This window comes from Streptopelia decaocto (assembly GCF_964273445.1).
Source record: "Streptopelia decaocto genome assembly, chromosome: 15".
Taxonomy (NCBI): Eukaryota; Metazoa; Chordata; class Aves; order Columbiformes; family Columbidae; genus Streptopelia; species Streptopelia decaocto.
In genome coordinates, this window is record NC_138670.1 from 9,225,576 (window position 1) to 9,245,842 (window position 20,267).

General features: G+C 38.5%; 1 protein-coding gene across 1 annotated transcript; it reads right to left on the reverse strand.

The window, feature by feature from the left end:
• Positions 1–416: 416 nt before the first annotated feature.
• Positions 417–17,137, reverse strand: UPB1 (beta-ureidopropionase 1). The gene is made up of 10 exons (XM_082066383.1): positions 16,995–17,137; positions 16,124–16,295; positions 14,493–14,580; positions 13,708–13,802; positions 13,116–13,277; positions 8,948–9,117; positions 5,601–5,682; positions 4,710–4,752; positions 3,527–3,681; positions 417–850 (listed from the first exon to the last, which is right to left on the reverse strand). Exons 1-10 carry the CDS (start codon positions 17,093–17,095, stop codon positions 767–769), a joined length of 1,152 nt encoding a protein of 383 aa, XP_081922509.1. The 5' UTR covers positions 17,096–17,137; the 3' UTR covers positions 417–766.
• Between the last annotated feature and the right edge of the window lie 3,130 nt (positions 17,138–20,267).

Below are 20,267 nucleotides of genomic sequence, written 5' to 3' on the forward strand. Positions count from 1 at the left end.
TGGCTTTCTGTTCATGATGAAAAGTATGCACCTGCACCAGCCTTGCCTATACTTTAGCTAATGTTTCTATTTTTGCCTCACAACACAGCACTGAGCTTCTGAAGATATTACAAGCATCCATCTATAGCACTACTTTTGCACCTTGAAGGAGCCCAAAGACATTGGTCCAACTGTGTTTGTAATAGATACCGTAAAGGGAAATAGAAAGAACCACATTGGTCTTGCTCTACAGTATGCGTGGATCTTCAGACAACCAGCACATGGCCAGGACATTACCCAGCTCTAGCAGAAGTGCATCAAATACTTCATAATTTAAAAAAACAGACATAAACGATTTATGCCTCCTTTCTCCCTAAATTATGCATTTGGATAGAGGGTAAAAACTGGAAATCAGAAGTAAATAGACACACAATGCAAAGCTTACGTAAAAATCTTTATGTCGTCTGAACTCATCATCTCCATCAAGCTATATCGCAGTATACAGTATTGAATAAATTTCATAATCATTTTATATCAACGTATTCCTATTGGTTATATTTCTAGTAAGGAACAAAAGTTTGGACTCATTAGTGTAAATGACAAAAATAAAAAGCCACCATTTTTCAATTATTTTACTTGACAGTTTTGAATCCTATTATTTAAAAGTTGCTTAGAGGGAATTAGAAAGACAACATTAAAGTAACATCTTGTAATCCACAGTAAAGCTATAACCCAACAGTACCTTTAAATTGTTATGTAACGTTTGATTGTAATTAGATGTTCTCTTTTACTCTCTGATTATATTGGGTATAAAATAAGGCTGGACTGCTTCAGTGAGCTTCTCTGCATACATTTCATATCTACCAGTCATCTGGAAAAGAAAAATCAAAGCTTCAGTTCTTTTACTGAGCTATAAAAGCACTTCAGTAGAAAATAATTATATCCACCGTTTTTTTAATGATTACATATTATTTAATTGCCCCAAACAGTAAAATCATAATTCACTCCAAAATGCCAGACATCTCGTGCCTTGGCACAAACTAAAATACTTTTATAGAAGAAATCGCATTGTGCTACTTAAAACTATACTTCTACTCTAAAAAGTAAAACTTTAAAATGAACACCTTCCTGCTTTGCAGCTCTCCTCCATTGACAGTCTCATCTGCTGACTAGTTACTTAAGGCTATTTTGGTTATCCCAGATAGCTCAAAGTTGAACATGAAAGGTAGACTTACTTAAAAGAGAATATTGATGTGTAAGAAAGTAAGTGATGTCAATGAAGGCAAAGGAGTTTATTTGTAATTATGTCTTCATATTATATCCTTGGCAACTGATGAACTCTGCTGCCAGCAATAAGTTCACATTTGTGCCACTGACAGTATTTGGGTTGCTCTTACTTTAACCATTAATAATATGAAATATTATCATTGCTTTGGGTGATACAGTAAGCTAGGAGGCTGAAATATAGCACTTTATATAGTCCACTGTCCTCTTCTGAAGTGCAGAGTCCACAACATCGGCTCTGAGAGGGGCAAAGTACTTCCTTCTTGCCAGAGTGTAATGAGGACAATTAGTTTAACTATTTTGCTGCTGTAAGTTTAGCAAAGACATTCTACTTAATGTCCCTTTCAGGCATCATTGAATACAAAGTGCAGATACCAGAGCAGATTAAATAGGTTACTACTTGCGATCAAGGGTTTTCTGCAGTGAATAAACGATGACTTCATATTTCCTCATTTCCCTATCACCTACCTCTGTCTTGGCTACAAATGAGAGGAAAAGGAAATAGATATCCCCTGTCACATAAAGAAAAGCCACAGCTGTGCCTTATGTGCTGAAAGACCAAGAATAGCAATCCACACCATCAACATAAAACTTAGGTGCTGAAAGCGCAAGACTTGATGACAACAAAAAATAAGCAATTCTATACAAAGCAGCTAAAGGTCAGTGCTTCGCTTTTATTGTTTGTTTTTCCTAATCAATACAATTCCTTTTGTTCGAATACACCTACTAAGCTGTTATAAGCAATGCTCCATGTGCTTCCTGACACGCTAAATCTCTACTCTGCAATAAGGGCTTCAGATTCCCATGTCAAAGCAAAACTAAATGCCTGCCCGATTTAAAAAAAAATGGGAATACCTCAGCACAATTTAATTCCACTATGTCAACCACCATATACCTACCATACACATCTGTAAAATAACAAATGCAATTCTGTCCAGAAGACAACCTGAAATTACTTTTTATCTTAATCCCTATATATGGATTGGCAGCATTATCAAAGAAATTCAGCTCTATCTAAGAAATTACTATAATTTAATTTAAAAGTTTATTCAGCATTTAAAATCCACAAAAAAAATTATTTTTACACATCAAAATACATTATATATTGCACTATGCTGTAAAGCACAAGTGGGTTTCAAATTAACCAGCTCTATAAATAAATTTCTGCTTGCAGACACATTATGTGCAAAAATTGACACTTCTTGCAAATAATTACATATTTTTAAATACTAGAGTATCACTGGTATCTCCTTTTGCTTGCCTTCGTTGTTGTTCCAACAGAATATTTGTGGGGCCTACTGTCAACTTGATCAGATTAAAAGAAGAAACTAGACTGTGGTTTGTTTGTTTAAAAAAAAAAAAAATGGTCACTCCACTAAACCAGTACACAACATAGCACCCCACACTGTTTGTACTGGCACAACTGAAGGGTTAACAAACTGCAGTGCTGAGGTGGCAATTTCCTAAACCAGAGCTGCTGCTGGACAAATTAAATCAAATCATACCCTCAGGACAAATGATCAAAATTAGCTTTATCTCACAGTGCAAAAAAATAGGAATAAGTAAGTTTGCTAAAGCCATGTGGAGAGGCTTGCAGTCATCTTAATCTGATTTAGATTAATTCAAAAGTGTGTTAGGATGCTTCAGAGTTTTTTTTCTGTGTGGCTTCAACACGTCCACAAATTCAGGGAGTTAAGACTGCAAGAAGTTTGCACACACAAAGTTCTCAGAAGCTTAAAGATTCTTGTGGTTTTTGGTTTTAACTAACTATCACCAAAACTGACAAGTAAGACCTATAAGAATATAAAGAACTACCATACTCTGTCAGATTAAAGGCCCACCTTGGCTCAGTGGCAAATGTCTGTGTACCTTGCACAAGGAAACCACACAGTTCCCCCAGCAGCCCTCAGGGCTCCTGGCAATCCGCGCTTCAAGACCAAAGGCTAAGGCTTTAAATTAAAAGCTACTGGCCTAGTTTCCCTGAATTTGGCTGTTCTTTTTCTCAATCCATTTATGCCTTTGGCCTTCAGAACATCCTGTTAAATTAGTTCAACAATTTAAGCTTTGGACTGTTAAAAACAAAACAAAACAAAACAAACAAACAAAAAAAAAAAAACCAAACCAAACTAAAGGCTGCCTTTTAACTAAGGCTGCCTTTTAACTATTGTAAGATTGTATGATCGTTATGAAACTTTATGAAAGTTATGAATCTTTATGAATCGTTATGAAACGTTATGAAACGTTTCTTTATAAGCAGGCTTACCTTAAAATTCCATTTGTCACTGACTTGCCTGCAAAGATTTAGATCCATCTCTACCACCAGAAGTCCATCCTGGGTACGAGAGAGCCCTGGGGTCCTGCTGCCATCTGGTGCAGCTACATAACTTGAGCCATAAAAATGGCCCAAGTCATGATGTGCTTAAAGAAATATTTAAAAAGTATGTAATGCCATCTGCAAACAAGTATACAACTTAAAATGCAGTGTCCCATAAAACCTGGCTCAATTTCTTGTGGTTGCTCAGTCACTATGCTTTAAGCAAGGTATGATCCTGAAGAGTCATAGCATGATCCTAAGGTAACTGCAGCTTTGACCTCTACTTATTTTCATGCACAGTAGAGCCTTCACATATATTGAATTAACAGGAAAAAGCTCACTGCATTGCCTTTTAACTAATGCACGATTACGCTTTCCCATTATAAAGTCTCTGAACTAAAGGCTTTGCTTTCATTGTTTTTATTTAGTATTTAAATGAATTATAAATGTCAACTCATACATTTCCAAAACACTTGACAGAGATGCACCCATTCAGTTTTCAATACAAGGTCAGAGGTGAAAACGCTGGGATTTGAGGCATGGAAAAAATGTTACTTTATATTGCACAATTCAGAGTTGTGCCAAAAATCGGCCACATCTGTTTTACTACTAAGCAGTGGACACCACTGACCTTTTTGATGCAGCTGCTACAAACATTTAGCTCCAAAACTAGCTAAAAAAAGGCTCAGGCCCACCCACTCCAGAAGCAGTCATGGTTGTCACAGAACAGACTGCAGTGTTTCAACACATAAGTACATACAAGCAAATCTCATGCTCTTCTTTGAGCATTCTCGTCTTTAACTTCCACCAAATTTGTGAAACAGGGAAAGATGGCTTGGCTGAAGATTCAGGCTAGGGCTATTACTGTTCATAATATTAAAACTACAAATCTTAGATCTCTGGAAGTATATAGAAACCTTATGTATGAACTTCTGGTGACCACATATCATGGCACCAGCACCTTTAATAGAAAGTGCTGTTTCCCTCCAGTTTAGAAAACAGTAGGCTTAAGTAAGGCAGTCACTAGCTCAAACAGCTACCATGGGACAGACATTTGCAGGAGAGCTATAGTTTCTTCAGACTTCCTAGTTAACAATTATTAGCAACCACTGATGGTGATTTCTGAACATACCTTTTTTACCATCTCCAGAAGTAAAGGCATTTTTGTAGTATTCCTGTGAAATAAAAGGAATCTGTAGGTGGCAGTATCATTCCATTTCAGTCAAGAAATCCTTGCTAGTCTACCATATTTAGAATGGAAGTTTATATAAATCTCTTAAGATTTTTTTCTGGCTTACTATCAGCAATGTTTGTCTAAATGAAGTCATCAGAGTGGTCTAGTTTCTATGATGGATAGGCTAGAAAACAGAGTCTTTTTGTATCACTGCATGTTGTTCATAAACTTTGGGGAACACGTCTCATATCAGTTTCACAAGTCTAAAGAACAGGCAAAAGAGGAGACATTTAACCACATGCATCCTTGCGGATCACAAAAGAAGGCAAATGTATTCGCATAATGGCAAGAACAAGTCTGGATGTTTGCAGGGAACCTTATAAAAGAACACACATATAGTGTATTTGGACTAATCTAAAGGCAAGAATGACTTATTGTGTGCAATATTAATTTTCATTATAGAATTAGAGTGTCCAGAAAGAGGTAGTATCTGTACAACAGCAACCAGTTGTGTTGGTTGAGGACAGATTTCATTTTCAGCCATTTTGGTGAAAAGAATACTGATTACTCCATAGAAATGGGGAGAATTAACAAAAGGGTGAATGCCTGTTACAAAGAGAGCAATTGAAGAGCAGGAAGCAGCTGCAACCAAAAGGTAGGTTGCCAGCAACAAGGCAGCTCTCAACCTCTTTATCACTGTCCATCTTCAAATCGTATTATAAACACTAATATAGTAATGACACAGCAGAGGATTCTATGCGTTCTAGTGCTACTCAGCTCATTACCTTGAATTAACTCATGCTACAATACCTAAATTATGAAATAAAATAATAAAGTGAAAATACATACCGTTCCTACCCTGTTGATGGGACACGTAAAGCAGTGATTAGCAATGGCAGCATTTCTTGCTTCAATTGGCCACAGTGACTCGCTGCAATACACAAGAGGCAGCAGGTATTCACTACTTGGCTACTTCAAGAGCTAAAGTTAGATTATAACTGCCTTGAGCTGTACGTTTTCTGCCAAAGAAGCCAAAGTTAGCTGCTAGATCTTGCTCTTACAATCAAAATTCCACCACAGATACAGCCAAGCACTGTAATTATTTTCTGCTCAAATATAGGTATAAACAATTCTATCTGATAACCTGGTAAATATGGCTTTGTCAAATGCTTTACTCTCTGAATCACACAAAGGACTTATACATGTGCTTTTACATTCCATTAACTTTCAATTTACCAAACATTATTCTGCAGCAAAGCTGTAAGAGATTCATATAAGTTGCCTTCTTTTTTTCCCAAAATGGTCCAGAAGAGCCTTTTGTGGCAGTGAATGGGGAAAAAAAAAAAAAAAAAAAAAAAAAAAAAAAAGGAATAATAAAAACAGAAAAGGAGAAGAAAATCCATTTCCACCAAAATTTCCTACTTCTGTTATTTCAACCAGAGTTTCTATAGCACTTTCCACTAAGTCTTTTTCCTGTGGCAGTGTGATGAAAAAGCAAGCATGTTTAACAAAAGCATCCCAATAACTTCCCAGTAATTACCTATTAAACCAGTCACTCAATTTACATGAAAACAAGAACTGAGAAATAAGGAATAAAAAATTCCTTTTCTTTTACAAGCTTCTACCTCTTTTCCAAAGGTGATTTCAATTCTGATTGATGTTTAAAATGGAAATAGTCTTCTTTCTATTAAATAGCTTGGAACACAGGGATCGGGCTAGATAATAAGAGGTCTGGAAGTGCTCAGAGCTCCAAAACAAAGGTGATACAATTTATACACTCTTGTGATAGCATATACCTGCCAGATTCTGAGTACTAAGACAAGGTTGCAAGCATTTGACTCATTAATCTCCCAGTCAGACTCAAGAATCTAAAGAGATGGTCACTGGACTGATTGAAAGGACTTGGTTTATTGCCTCTTTTCTCAATTGCTTTGAGTCTGGCAGCCAGCTCTTCTAAGAAAAAGGGATTTTATTGAAAAGTGCCAGCAAATTATAATTTCACAGAAGAGAGACAGGAAAAAAAAAATAAAAGGCTATAGCCAACAAGCAACCCCAGAGACAGTTTTCGCATGGGCCTCAAGAGTCCTCTTCCAGCAATAAAAATTATATGCTTAAAAACAATCAAGTGAAAGCCAATAATTAGGAGAGCCTGAAGCACCCGGAGTACCAATGAAGTGCTGTATGACAACAGGGTAATTTCTGTTTGCTTTCCTGCTAATGGGCTATAAGTGGACAAACATTGCAAATATTATTCTAGTAGTGGCATAAATGCCTCAAAAGCATTTTGTATTCATTCAACTCTTTTCAAAGCATATTCTTCAACATTACTCAACGTAAATTATCTTTTATACCAAAAACTACTAAGGGCAGTGTAAATCACAGAATACTGCATATAACCCGCAGTTCTGCTCTCCAGGTTTGTAAATACATAGTTCTCTACATATGAACTGGCTGTGGGTGTGAAAATTTTATGCCTCTAATCTGTTTTTTACTTTTTCTACCCTATTATGAATGCTCGGTGTCCTCAGAATTTTCTAGCTTGCCAGCAGGAAAAATTGGATGAATATTCTTGGACCTTGTTACAGAGACAGAAACACTCCAAATTCACACTAAACAGGTAAAGTGTGGGGATTGAGTTAATCCTGAAGAAATGGAAAATGCTGAAAAATATATTCCTTTTACATTTCTAACTATTCTGTTATCTTGTATACCCAGTTAGCACATTGTTTACAAAACAGATACTGGAAAATTATTTTCCTGTAGGTTTAAACAATAAAAAACGGAAGTATTTTGCAATTAGCCCATGCACACAAGCCCAGCTGAAGGGAGAGAGAAATGAGAAAGAATTTTTAGTATTATAAGAGATCAGTACATCTTCTTTCATTTGTTTGTTACTGGATATTATACTTACATTACAATACCATCAGTAACAATGAAATATGCTCCTGTTAGCTTCCTAAAACATATCTTTGGAGCTGAAAACTCAAAGACAGCTCAGCCAGCCCAAAATATGCCTTTTTTCACTCACAAAGGAAATGGTTTTTTCCCCAAAGAACTCTGCAAAGCCAGACTTTCCTCCCTGCACTGCACAAAGCTAACCACTTAGGCTGAAAAGGGTTAAAAGTATTAATATTTATAATTAAGCATAAACTACTATCCCTTCCTCAGTCATATGTATGTAAACATTATGCAATACTAAATTACTTAAAGAAAAAGAAAAAGCACAGGTGTTCTATTATGTGTAGACACATTCTGGAATCCCACACCTCAATTTACAAATACTCTAATTTGGAATTTGAAAATATTGAGTAGTACAGCAAAGAACAGAATACCGTGAAAATGAAAGGATGGCCTGGCAATTTTGTCAAGAAGAATTAAAGAACCACTGAAACCATTTTTACAAGGTTTCTACCTAAAGAAACCCCCCTCACCAGCCTCAAAGAAATGCAGTTATTTTGTATCACATCATAGTACCCCAAGCAATACACAGCCTGTGTCAGACACTCTTTTGGAAGCATGGCACATTCAAAGGTTATTATATTGAAATGTGACTGATACTGATAATGTAGAGGTAAAGAATATTCAAGATCTAATCCACAAATTTATCATTTGGGCTAGCTAATAAGTGTATTTTCTTAGCTCCCTGAGATGGTTTTCTTTTTTCTTCTAGGAAATCAAGTCAGTAGTGTGCAATTAATGTCAATTTGCAGAAGATTAATCTCAAGGGAAACAGTTTACACTGGTTTGGTCTGGTTCAAGATGCCTGATAATCACAAAATTGCCAACAATTACAAAAAAATCTGAGAAAAGTGTTTCTCAACTTGGGTCTGAAAACTGTAATTTGACACCATACTTAGTGGCTCCAAGGTGGATGATGCAAGCTGTCAAACTAAGCCTGAATGTAAATTACTAGGGCCTATCATAAAGGAAAGATATTACATAGATAATCTAAATAAACTGTCATTAGTTTTCAGAACACCAGCTGGATGCCATGAATTAGTGACTATGAGCAGACTGGTGACTGGTAGCCCAAACCTCCAGAGGGAGAAGAATGTAGATTCCTTCACGAAAGCAAAACAAGGAGGTGATACCTCTGGTTCCAAAACCTCAGCACAGTGCCTCCAAAGCCCCAGGGATGAGCTCAGAGGCTCAGCTAACTCAGAAAGCATGCAACGGCCTCAATCAGTTTGTATTACCTGAGAGTTCCAATAGTGGCTGAAGGGTTAAAGATGATCTCTGCTCCATTCATACTAAACATGAGCCAGTTCAGAGGGTGATGGCGCCCATAGCAGATATTCACAGCAACTGCTCCAAACTGCGTCTGAAACACTGGGTGTCCTGTATTTCCTTCCATATAGTAAGTAGACTACAAACAAAAAACCACAAATGCTGACTTCTTAAAAAAAGCAACAAGAAACCCCTCCAGCATTGCTTTGACGCTTCCCTATTCTGACTACCAGCCTCAAGTCATTAGACCATGAGCAAGGACACCATCTTTCATTTAGTACACAGGTGCACTGTAATGGGTATACAGCAAAAAGTGGCTCTCCTAGGCTACTGAAATCAAATTCAAGCCTCTTCCTGTTTCCCTTCACTCATACTGCACCTAAGCACTGTCTGACTTTGACATAAACACTTCTATTAATGTTAGAAATGTCAACAGCTTAACAGAGACCCACAAATGGCCAAACTTTAGGCAACTCTCTCAGTACTTCCACTACATAAGCAAATTTTCCTAAGTCATCATGATGCTTTGTTTCAGATTAAAGATATGATGAACAGTGTTTAAAGAACATGGAACTCCTTTACATTCACCTCTAACATAAGGACATGCACTAATTTTATGAATGCTATACAGAAATATCAGTGTAGAGCTATGACTGGTTATTTACATTTCCTTTATACTTATTGCTCTAAACAAACAGAAGTCTTGAAAGTACCACCACGAAAATCATAGAATAAATCTAGAGAACACTCCTTAAAGAAACTGGAGCCAGCTGTTAGCTTAGAAGACCCCATTTACCATATGCTCTGAACTTTTATCATATCAAACATTTCTAAACAATTCAAAATGCACTGGTTCCTGTAAAAGACACTAGTGAAGAGAAAGATAGGGCATTGTTAACTGCTATCAAGAGACAAACATTTACAGAGATACTGTAAAGGAAATGTACAGAAATGGTTCTTCCCAGATACAAGAAAAGCATATGTGTGGAGTCACTGACAGCTGCCTGCTCGGTGCTTAGTGGTAGTGAAAAACCCAAGAAAATCTCAGACATCAACAGGAAGGGTACTGAAACGTTACAGAAAACATCCTTTTGCTGGTTTATACAAATTCTATGTGTCCATGGCTTGAGTACTCTGGGCAACTCTAGTGTCTGCATCTCAGGATATACTAGAGATGGAATAAGCAAAGGCAACTGAAATTATGAAGGGGATGGAGGAGCACCCTTGTGAGGAGAAACTAAAAAGGCTCTTCAATCTGCGGACAGAAGGGTGAGGGTGATACTATGAACAGGATTTACAAAAATCACAAAAGTGCATCAGATGAACATACACATCCCAAAACAGCAGCAGTAGTGGCTACACACTGAAATCACCTGTACTTGCTTTCAACCAGAGTAATCTTTTCATGCAACAGGCAGTGCTCTTCTGAAATTTGTTTTTTTGTGAAAGCAGGTATTATCACCAGGTTCAGAAGGGATTAGACAAAGTCATTGATAAAAGAACCACAGATAAGAAACAAAATAGACAGGAACATGCCACCCAGCATCCCTAATACAATGACCGTGGATACCAAGGGAGTCCCAAAGTTGCAGTGGCCAGACTTATTCCCAACAGAACCTTTTTGTGATGCTCTCAGAGACAGAAAAGCAAGGTACATAATCCACCAGCCTGACCCAATGGGGCATGTCTCTTATATAAGAAAGGCGTATTGTAAAGCAACTCCTTTTTTATTGAACCTATCTGTCCAGTGCCATTGGTTTGGAAGGAAGCAGAACCACACCAGGCCCAAAGCAAGCACAATTACAGCTGCGGAACAAACTAGGGCCTCACGTCAGTGTAGGAGAATGGCATGATAGATACAGGGGGATCTTCTTCTGTAACCAAGAGAACTAGAGGTTCACTATGCCCAGCAAATGTGACATCTCATGTTTCTTATTCATTATCAGATGTCATGAAATTGCACTGTCCCTTGGGCACTGATTTTATCTCCTTTCATGTCTGCAAAGAGCACACCACGTGGTGGGCACTCACACAATCCTTTTTGAAAACAATCCCACTGATTGAATATATTTCCATTTTTTATTCTATTCTCAGTTTCATTACAATAGGAGGAAAAAAACAAGAATGCTGTTGCTTCAGGGAATTCATCAGTTCTTATTTCTTTATTCCTCACCAGAGGTCACAATCATCTCCGCAGCAACAAAATGTGATGTCTCAAGAAGGATTGATTTTTGTTTATTTATAGGCCCTCCCACACAAGACTGAATAAGTTACAGACCAATCTCTTTACCCTTTTCATTTAGTTCTCACCAATTCAACAAGGCTGATTTTAACAAGGCTCCTTTCTCTATTCTGCTCTACAGAAACAATCCACAAAAAATAATTTCAAATTCAATGGTTCCTCAGAGGTTTACTTTGTTGATAAAGAAAACAACATTAAGGTAACAGAGACGAGCATAGTTCTTCCCTGTAGTTGTGCTGCTCCACCAGAATTGCCCAGCTCACAAGAATGGACTTAATGCTTTGCTAACAAAACTAGCTAAAAAGACAGTGCTGTTTTGCATAAACACTACTCGCTTCTTTCATGCGGCAGATACAAGAAATGCCAAATCATTACAGCATACCTGCAGGATATAAATAGATTGTTTTGTGGTAGTTCTGGCATTTAGGGTTATAAGAACTAACTCCTTTCAGGAACTATGCAAAACTCTTAATGAAACTCTGTTTATACTTCACACAGAAAACTAAAAAGATTTTCTTTTTTGAGATGTCTTTCATTACAGTTTCATAGCGGCAAACAAAAAGTTTCTTGGAGTCTGTTGATGCTGCACAAAACACTGTCTGGAAAACTGAAAGACATCATATTTTAGCACAAGCAACAGGAATTTATTTTTTGTTTGATTACACAAGGAACAAATTAAGAATGTGGAAAGTAACCCAAGTTTGTTTTTATTAATGCTTAATATTTTATATGGGTTTGTTAGTTACTGTTTTGCTAGCTAAAATACAGATCCGATAAAATAATATTATATGTCAAAATAATTGTTAAAGATAGAAGTCAAAACTGGTGACTGACAGGCCTGTGCCAGAAATACATTGTGTAAAAACCTATTAACAGCCTCCTCTGAAGAAACACAAACCAGTCTGATCAGGTCTGGGAGACGAGGTCAACATTTCCAGAGGTCTTTCAACACGAAGTTTCAATAGAAAACAAACAAACAAACAAACCTTCTAAAATTAATGAAAAAGCAGTTTGGATTCTGAAGCCTCAGTTTAGTGACCGGAGCATTAGGACAGGGAACAAAAGCATTTGCAGGTATATAGCAGTCCCAGTGCTTAGAAGAAATGCATCTGTTAATTACTCACTTTAGCTGACAAGGAGAGATTTAGTTAGGTAAGAGAATGTATTTTTAGATTTTGGTTAATTTTTAATCCTGATCTTTCTGCTTGTGATTATTCTGTGGATGGATAAAAATATTTGAGATCTATCAGTTTTCTTCTGATGTTGCCTTTATTATCAGTCCAGTTTCTGAAGCTGATTCTGGAGGATGGACTAAAAAGTGCTGGGAGCTTCAGTGGAAGTAATGTGATTAGTAAACAGAAGATGCTGCAAACCAGCTATTTATTCAGTCAGAAGCATAATGAATTAAGGGATCCTGCTCAAAGAAACATAAGCAAAAGAACTGTCATTTCCAAGACAACCTCACAGAGAAACAGAGATCAAGACCATAAACAATGCTCACACTTGAACCATAAAACAATTGTGCTCCAAATTAAAATAACTTCAACATGCACACATGCAAAAACTATCTAGGCCAATTGCGGACAAGTGACATAACAAAGCTGTGACTTAAAGAACTTTGTTTAAAGATCCTCAATACTTTTGTAGTTTCCATCAGACCAAGGAAGAGTATATGACAAAGATTCGATTTTATTTGTCCTTTTAGAGTCATCACTCTCTATTCCTATTAATTGACTGTAATTTCACCTGAGAAAAACTAATTTGACACTTAGTGAACCACATTTTCTAGAAATACATTACATTTTCCAAAAATATGACCCCTAACAGAATACAGGCAGACACAAACAAGAGCTGCAAGGTGAGACTAGCCTGACAATCACAATACTGCATCTTACCTCATTGAAATCTCCAATTCTTGGAATGTGATTTTTCCTACTTTTGCCAAGGACAGCTCCGGAATTAGAAATCACCACTGCAGAATTCCACAGAGTTCCCCCATGTATTTCATCTCGCTCCAGAATTGGAGATATCACCACCATATTGTATTTCTTTGCCAGCTGTACAAATGAACACAATTCTTCTATTACACACAAGCCTACAATAATGATTTTCAACTTTTGTTCATAAAGAAGGATTAAAGAAAGCTTTCATCTAATTCAGGAATAGTTAAACAGGTAGTTTTGTATGCCTTCCATGGTACGAGTCAGTCTATAAATGCAAAGTAGTTTAAAAAATAAATAAATATTGAGCACAGTTGTTGTCTATTTCTGCTTCACTCACTCTCATAGTATTTGTCAAGCAAGGTGAAAATTTATTTTTAATTATTTTGGTTTTCTCAGTGGTACAAGAGAAGTACATAAAGAAGAAACTCATGCTAATCAGTTGCAGTTATGAGCTGTGGTTGGAGGCTGGATGTAGGGGTTTTTTGTGCCTTTTGTTTGGTTGGTTGTTGTTTTTTTGTTGCTGTTTCATTTTGGGTTTTTTTACCTCTTGACAGAATTTTGTTGTTGGCCCATCCTCTGCTGACTCGGCAAATTCAGTCCAAGGAAGCTTCTCTCTTGTACAAAAAGCAAAGGGCATGGCTGGAAAACACCAACGCAGGACAAAATTTACAGGAATGTTAATGTCACTCAAGAAATACACACTGTTTGCATGAATACAGATAAAATATTAAACATTTAAGAATGTTTCAACTGCTTTCCTTGTTAAAAGGCAAAAGCTATTTTAAAATATTTTTAGCAAGGGCAAGGAGTCTTGGGCCCCCACAGAACAAAGTAGAAGAGAAAGAATGCACTTAGAGAAGTCTTACAAGAAGTGAAAATACACCCCAACCACTAGTGTACACTTTCTGTGTACCTGTTTTCACAACTCAAGGGTTCATTTTGGGGTTTGCCTCTATTAAGCCTTGAAGACTCCATTTTAAATAAAATTAGATTTTTTGTAATTTGAATATCTGTCTAGAAAAACCCTGAAGTTTTAGAAGAAAAATAAATGAGGAAAGGATGACCAAGAATGACAGGAAGAAGCAGCACACCTAACAAATATCACTGTCGCAGCATATACCAATCTTCAATAGAACAGACTTCACATACATTGTCCATACAGTTCTACTAACTAAGACTATTCGTTTTTTCCTTTAGAAAGCAAATCAGTAAAGTCAAATGTTCTATCTTGCTGTTTACTTGCAAGACATATTTCTAGCAGAGGATACATGTTAAAATAGAAGGAACTTGACCTCTGACAACCTAGAAGGAATCACAGAAAATACTCACTCCAAGCCTCCTGGAAACAAACTATGTTGACTCCACATATTGCAGCTACTTCCACAATCTCTGCAATTCGTCTGTGAAGTGCAGCCACCTGATTGCGAGAAGTATCACATTATAAAAAAAGCCATGTGTTCTAACTCACTTGTACATTAATAGTCTGATTTTACAAGCTTTGTTCACATTGAATTATCTTGTTCTGTAGTTAGTCTCATTGCTTTCAGGGGGAATAACTCCAGAAGTTATCATTCCTGAGCACTGATAACAGAAAGAGTTAGATATAGATTTTTTTTAAAAGCATTAACATGCTGAAAATAAAGAAAGCAATCCAATGGAATTCTAACTCCATGGTTACAACATATAAATATATGGCAACTTATTGCTGACTGACTTGCAAATAGCTAAAAATCTTAACAGAATCAGCAAAAATTATAATTTTGCTGCTCATTGCAAACAACCTACAAACAATTTTAAGTAAATGTGAATTCAAAGTCAAGTACTCAGAATTTTAAAATATGAGGTAAGGATAGCCCACTTCCTTGGTTATCTCTGAATCCTGCTCACACATGTGGATCTTGGACACTCTCTAGGAGTTATTAATTCCAAACTATTTACTGAATCCTGCTGTCCAAAGAGCTAAATAGATTATTACCAAGAAAAAACATCAAAATATTTATTAACTAGTCAAAAAATATTGTTTCAAAGTACTTCTTCTGGAGTATTCTACTTAAGGATAAGCACAGGTAGTAGCACTTTGCATTGATACCTTCAGGTGTCAAAAAAAAAAAAAAAAGAAAAAAAGAAAGAGGCAAGAAAAGTCAACAGTGACCTACAAAACAACTGTACATTGATTTACAGAAATAGTTAACTAGTTACTTATAAAGTAAAATCATTAATATAACTGGTAGTCTTTTTAACAGATGCTACAAAACATCCATTTACTGATTTAATTACTTGCATTTGTGACAGGTAATCTTTCCAAAACAAATTACCTCAGAATTGTTCTGTCCTGTCACTGTACAAAACTACCGCTCCAGGAGATTTTATAAATATGGTATTTCCTTTCGCTTTTTAAAAGCTACTTTTAGGAGGCTATTTCTATGTATGTCACCTCAGTGCTTTGGAGTCCAACACATTAGGAGATGACATTCACTTTTTAGTATGATTTGATTTACTGCTGTAAAAAGAATAACAAACACAGTCTTATCAATCTGTGTTTAGTGAATCTTCCAGTATTGGGACATTTCTCAATTAAAGCAAGAACTGCACCTGTGGTTTCCATGGGCTGCCATCTCTTTTGATTTCAGGTAAATGATTTTCTGTTTCCTTTTAGAGGCAAAGGCTTTTCATGTACAAAATCAGTGATGAAACATTTAGCTTTGAAAAAACTGCAAACAGGTTGGACAATTCACTAGGTAAATACAACACAAAAGATAATTCTGATAAACAACAAAACTAAATGTATCATTCAAATGTCTCACAGTATGCTGTATTATGATAGTGATGGGTTCCATATTGCCAGACAATCATCAGACATTTCATGATGGAGTTTCTAACATCAACAACTGAAGCATGTGATTTCTCAATCCAGTAGAAGACAAGTTACATACAAACGGCCCAGATCCCAGCTAGTATACCTGGACGGCCACAGCTGTGTCCGTGGGAAGTGGAATTTTATTTTGTATCAGTCCTACTCGAACAATACGTGGCCTTCTCAATTGCTCTGGAGCAGCTTCAAATCCATAGCCCTGTAGCTCAAAATCTCTTTCCTGAGCTGCTGACAGAGCAGCTGCTGGCAAATTAAGTTTTCTGGATTTAACAGGAAACAAAGATATTTCAAGATGAGATGTTCTTCTTTATGGCTCTGAATGCAGCGGATCAAAAGGATCACAAATACTGTCTACCCCTGCAGAGATGCCCAAGCTTACATGTCCCCATGGGCAACCATCAGACAAGGGAACGGTCAGACAGTAGCCAGGACAAGTGCAAATCTCACTGCTCTCCTCCACAGTTGCAAATTCCCAATGTCCTACTATATAATGGTGATTTCCAGACACTATTATCATGCTACAGAAACCAAGAATCACATATGTACAAACCTTCGTCTGCCACCCACAGATTATAAACACTTCCACTCCAAAGTAGTTTTCCTCATGTTAGATCCCCACTTTTCCAGCTCCTTCACCCCAAAGCCACGACCTCCCCAGCCCCAACTCAGAAAGATTCCTCATGTCTTTCATTCCAGTCAGCCACCTTCTCACACGATGTCCCTACCGCCCTGTTTCCCAAACCTCCAAACTACCCCCGTTATCTCACCACAGGACCTACCCTTCTTTTTCCTTTCAGCCCAGCCCCATGTCCTGCACACCCGCTCTCAAACCGGCTCCTTCCCCCTCACTCCCGGCCTGGCTATCCCCGCGGAGACCGAGGCGGAGGAGGGAGATGGGACAGGACAGGAGGCGACACCCCGCGCGGGGTGCGGGAGGCGAGCCGCCCCTGGCAGCGCACCTTGCCTCGCCCCCGTAGAGAATCCGCTTCACCTCGGCGAGGTCCTCGGGCGGGACGTGCCGCTCCAAGCACGACTCCAGCGACTCCAGGCCGTCCGCCATGGCGCCGTGCGGGACGGGACGAGGCAAAGCGAAGCGCGCAGGCGGTTGGGCACGCGCGGACCGTTGGGCACGCGCGGACCGTTGGGCACGCGCGCACCTCAGCGAACTTCACTCCCGGGGCCGCCCCGCCGGGCCACGCCCCTTTCCCCTCAGCGGGGTTTTGGCGGGCGCGGACACCCCCGGGGACAGAAAGGGTCCCCGCTCTGGCGGCCGGGACACGGGGGTGTGGGCGGCAGCAATAGGGCCGGTCCCCTTGAGTTGTCGCAGGGCTGCTTGGGCCGGGCGCCCTGTGCGCTGGTGGCTGACCCCGAAGTGTCCCCAAGGGTGAAAGGAGCAGGGATGTGGCCATTCCCGGGTACTGGAACAGGCTGCCCAGGGGGGTTGTGGAGTCTCCTCTGGAGACATTCAAACCCACCTGGGCACCTTCCTGTGTAACCTCATCTGGATGTTCCTGCTCCGGTGTGGGGATTGGACTGGATGAGCTTTCCAGGTCCCTTCCAATCCTTGACACCCTGTGATTCTGTGATACTTGCCACTTCTGAACCAAATCCTCAGCCTCAGAAATAACGCATCTAAAAGGAGAACATCTTCAGGAGCTTTTTGTAATTATACCATTCAACAAGAAGGCTTAGAAATGGAAGTTATAAAATGGCAATGTTTTTCACAGACATGTGCGTGTCCATTTTAGTTGCTCTCAACAAGAACCAGTAAGAAAAGATAATCTTGTCTTTAACATGCATTTGAGGCCCAAGATAATTGGAACTTCATCCCAAATCCAAAGTCCATGTCAGGCAAAGGATTGAACAAATTAAGACCTGGATCTGGGTTAAAACAAAAGTGCATCTAAATAAAGGGTATTTCCTTCTGCAGCTACCAAGTGTTTAAACCAGTTGTTCCCACTGAACGGTTGGCTGTGCCTTCTGTTTCAAAACACCACTGAAATTCACAATGTGGTAACTGGTTTTCTCATTCAAAGGAAGCACGAAGTCCAGGGATCGCTACACATGTCTAAATATATCACATCAATTTTCAGTACTGCTTTATGTATCTTCTGGAGGATGTAATGCCGTTCAGCACTTAGCATTTGCAGTTGTTAGGCATTTTGAGTTAAATATTAAGCCTTTTAGGCTAAAAATAAAAAGAATGTTGGGAATAGAGTGTCTAATATTTAACTTCAAACAGAAAGAGTCCAGGGATAGTCTGGTTTCATCAAGTTATTTTGACATATGTAATTCTTTCGCTCTAATCCATGCTTTTTAACCCAAAAAGCAGCAGTGATGCTCTGTACAGCAAGTGCACCAGGGCAGACACGTTCCTCAAGAGCCAGCCAGCTCCTTTGCACAGCAGTTGGGAACATCCTTCAGTCTTCAGGGGAATTTTCAAGACAAGCTAAAAGTAGGGATGATAATATATTATAAAGCAAACAATGGTGAATGCGAAGGAGAAAAAAAAAAAAAGCCCTGTCATTTGGAAGGAACTTTTTAAAAATCTGGATAGCTAGTACGTTGTGTGAGTATTTGCCATGTACACGTCCCTGTTCATGACCAAGGGCCTAAATCCTGTTCTTAGGAATTATTTTTCTTTCCCAAACATATTTCTGAAGGGCAATAATAAGCAGTGACTGATACTTACGTGGTATTTTTCATCTGATCATCCTACTTTGCTTTAATGGCCAATTGTAAAGGTATGTATCAGTAACATTTTGTTTCCTTCATGGCTGGCAGAGCTTTAAACATTGCAGAATGGGCGATCAATGTAAAAATCAGCTGACAATAGAGGAGGGAAATCGGGAGACCAAGTAAGTTCATTTTCATATCAGTATACTCAGGATGTCAGCTAACAGATAAAGCATTTCTGGAGGATTTGTAGAAACAAACAGAAGGGCCTGGGCTTCTCTGGGAACTGTTCAAGTTCTTTTCTGCCTGGGCTGCAAATTAAAGGGAAAAACAGCAGGTCTATTTTGTATCCAGCTCCTGAAGAAGGTCACATAACTGAACTTTTCTCTTCAAGCTTCTATTCTTAGTGTGAACTTTCACTGACTTCTCTATTGGTGCCTTGTTTGTTTGTAATTTAGTAAATTGTACTACATGTAGGAAATGGACTTCAGGGCAATAAAACTGAAGCCCCTGAAAAGAATACTCATGAACAGTCCAGACCTGAAAAAACAGTACATTTCCTGTGCACCGTATCAACCATCCTGCAACAACACAGTGAGGTCCAGACTGCGTGAATAGGAAATGACAAGCCTAGAATTACTAATAACGATGAAAGGAGATCAGGCTATTCCATAGGGACTATGCGTATATAAAGGTATAACTCTAGCCAACACAATAAACCTTCAAAGCATGAAATGTTAATGTTGAGCAGGAAAGTAACCTAATAAAGGAAGATGCCTTCCATATCCCAGACAAAGCACATTAGAGAGCTTGGATTTAAGTCTGAATGTTCCACCTCGGTCATTGCAAATATCTGTTAAGCATGATGCTTGAATCCAGATCCCAGCTCTGGTTTTGACTTATTCAAGCCTCTGCATTTAAACTTCTTCCCAGTTCTGCATTTCCTGGACCAAGTAATTATTTTGGGAAATAGCTGAACCTTTTGGTATGAACCCAGGCTGTAATAACAGGTTTAGAGGAAAAGAAGTATTTCATTGAACCAAAGATCTTTAAAACAGGGAAAATTCCTACAAAACAGTTCTGAGGTGTGCATGTTTTTCATCTCTATTGCCCTCAGTCAGGGTGGTCCAGAAAGTTGGACACAAAAGTCAGGACCGCACAGAATGTCTGTACAAAAGCAGTTCTTGTGTGCTTCTCTGTTGCACAGATACCATCTCAGAGCTAAAATTGGGGATTGATAATACTGGTCCACACACTCTGTGCTGCAAGACTGTTCCCAAGAGTTCCTGTAAAACCCTGCAATAGCACCCTGGCATTGCTCAGAAGCACCCTGGAGAATGAACTCAAGAGCCAAATATCTAGAGTTCAGGCTAAAATTGGGAAAGCCCCAAGAAAAGATTTAAACAAACAAACAAAGTCTTTCCACTGTGACCCGAGATAGGAGCGAAGGCTGAACAGCATCACGTATCAGAGCCAGCAGGCAGGACTGTAGGCAGCCTTTCCTTCCTAAGTTAGTAGTATGTACATATACTCCCTTTTAAACTCCCAGCTTCTTA

Excerpts from the sequence above, each read along its gene's own strand:
- UPB1 (XM_082066383.1), bottom strand. The coding sequence starts at position 17,095 with ATGGCGGACGGCCTGGAGTCGCTGGAGTCGTGCTTGGAGCGGCACGTC. Across the intron at positions 9,118-13,115 it reads GAATTGGAGATTTCAATGAG|TCTACTTACTATATGGAAGG; the intron begins GTAAGATGCAGT and ends TTTTGTTTGTAG. Across the intron at positions 5,683-8,947 it reads GCCACTATTGGAACTCTCAG|CGAGTCACTGTGGCCAATTG; the intron begins GTAATACAAACT and ends TGTGTATTGCAG.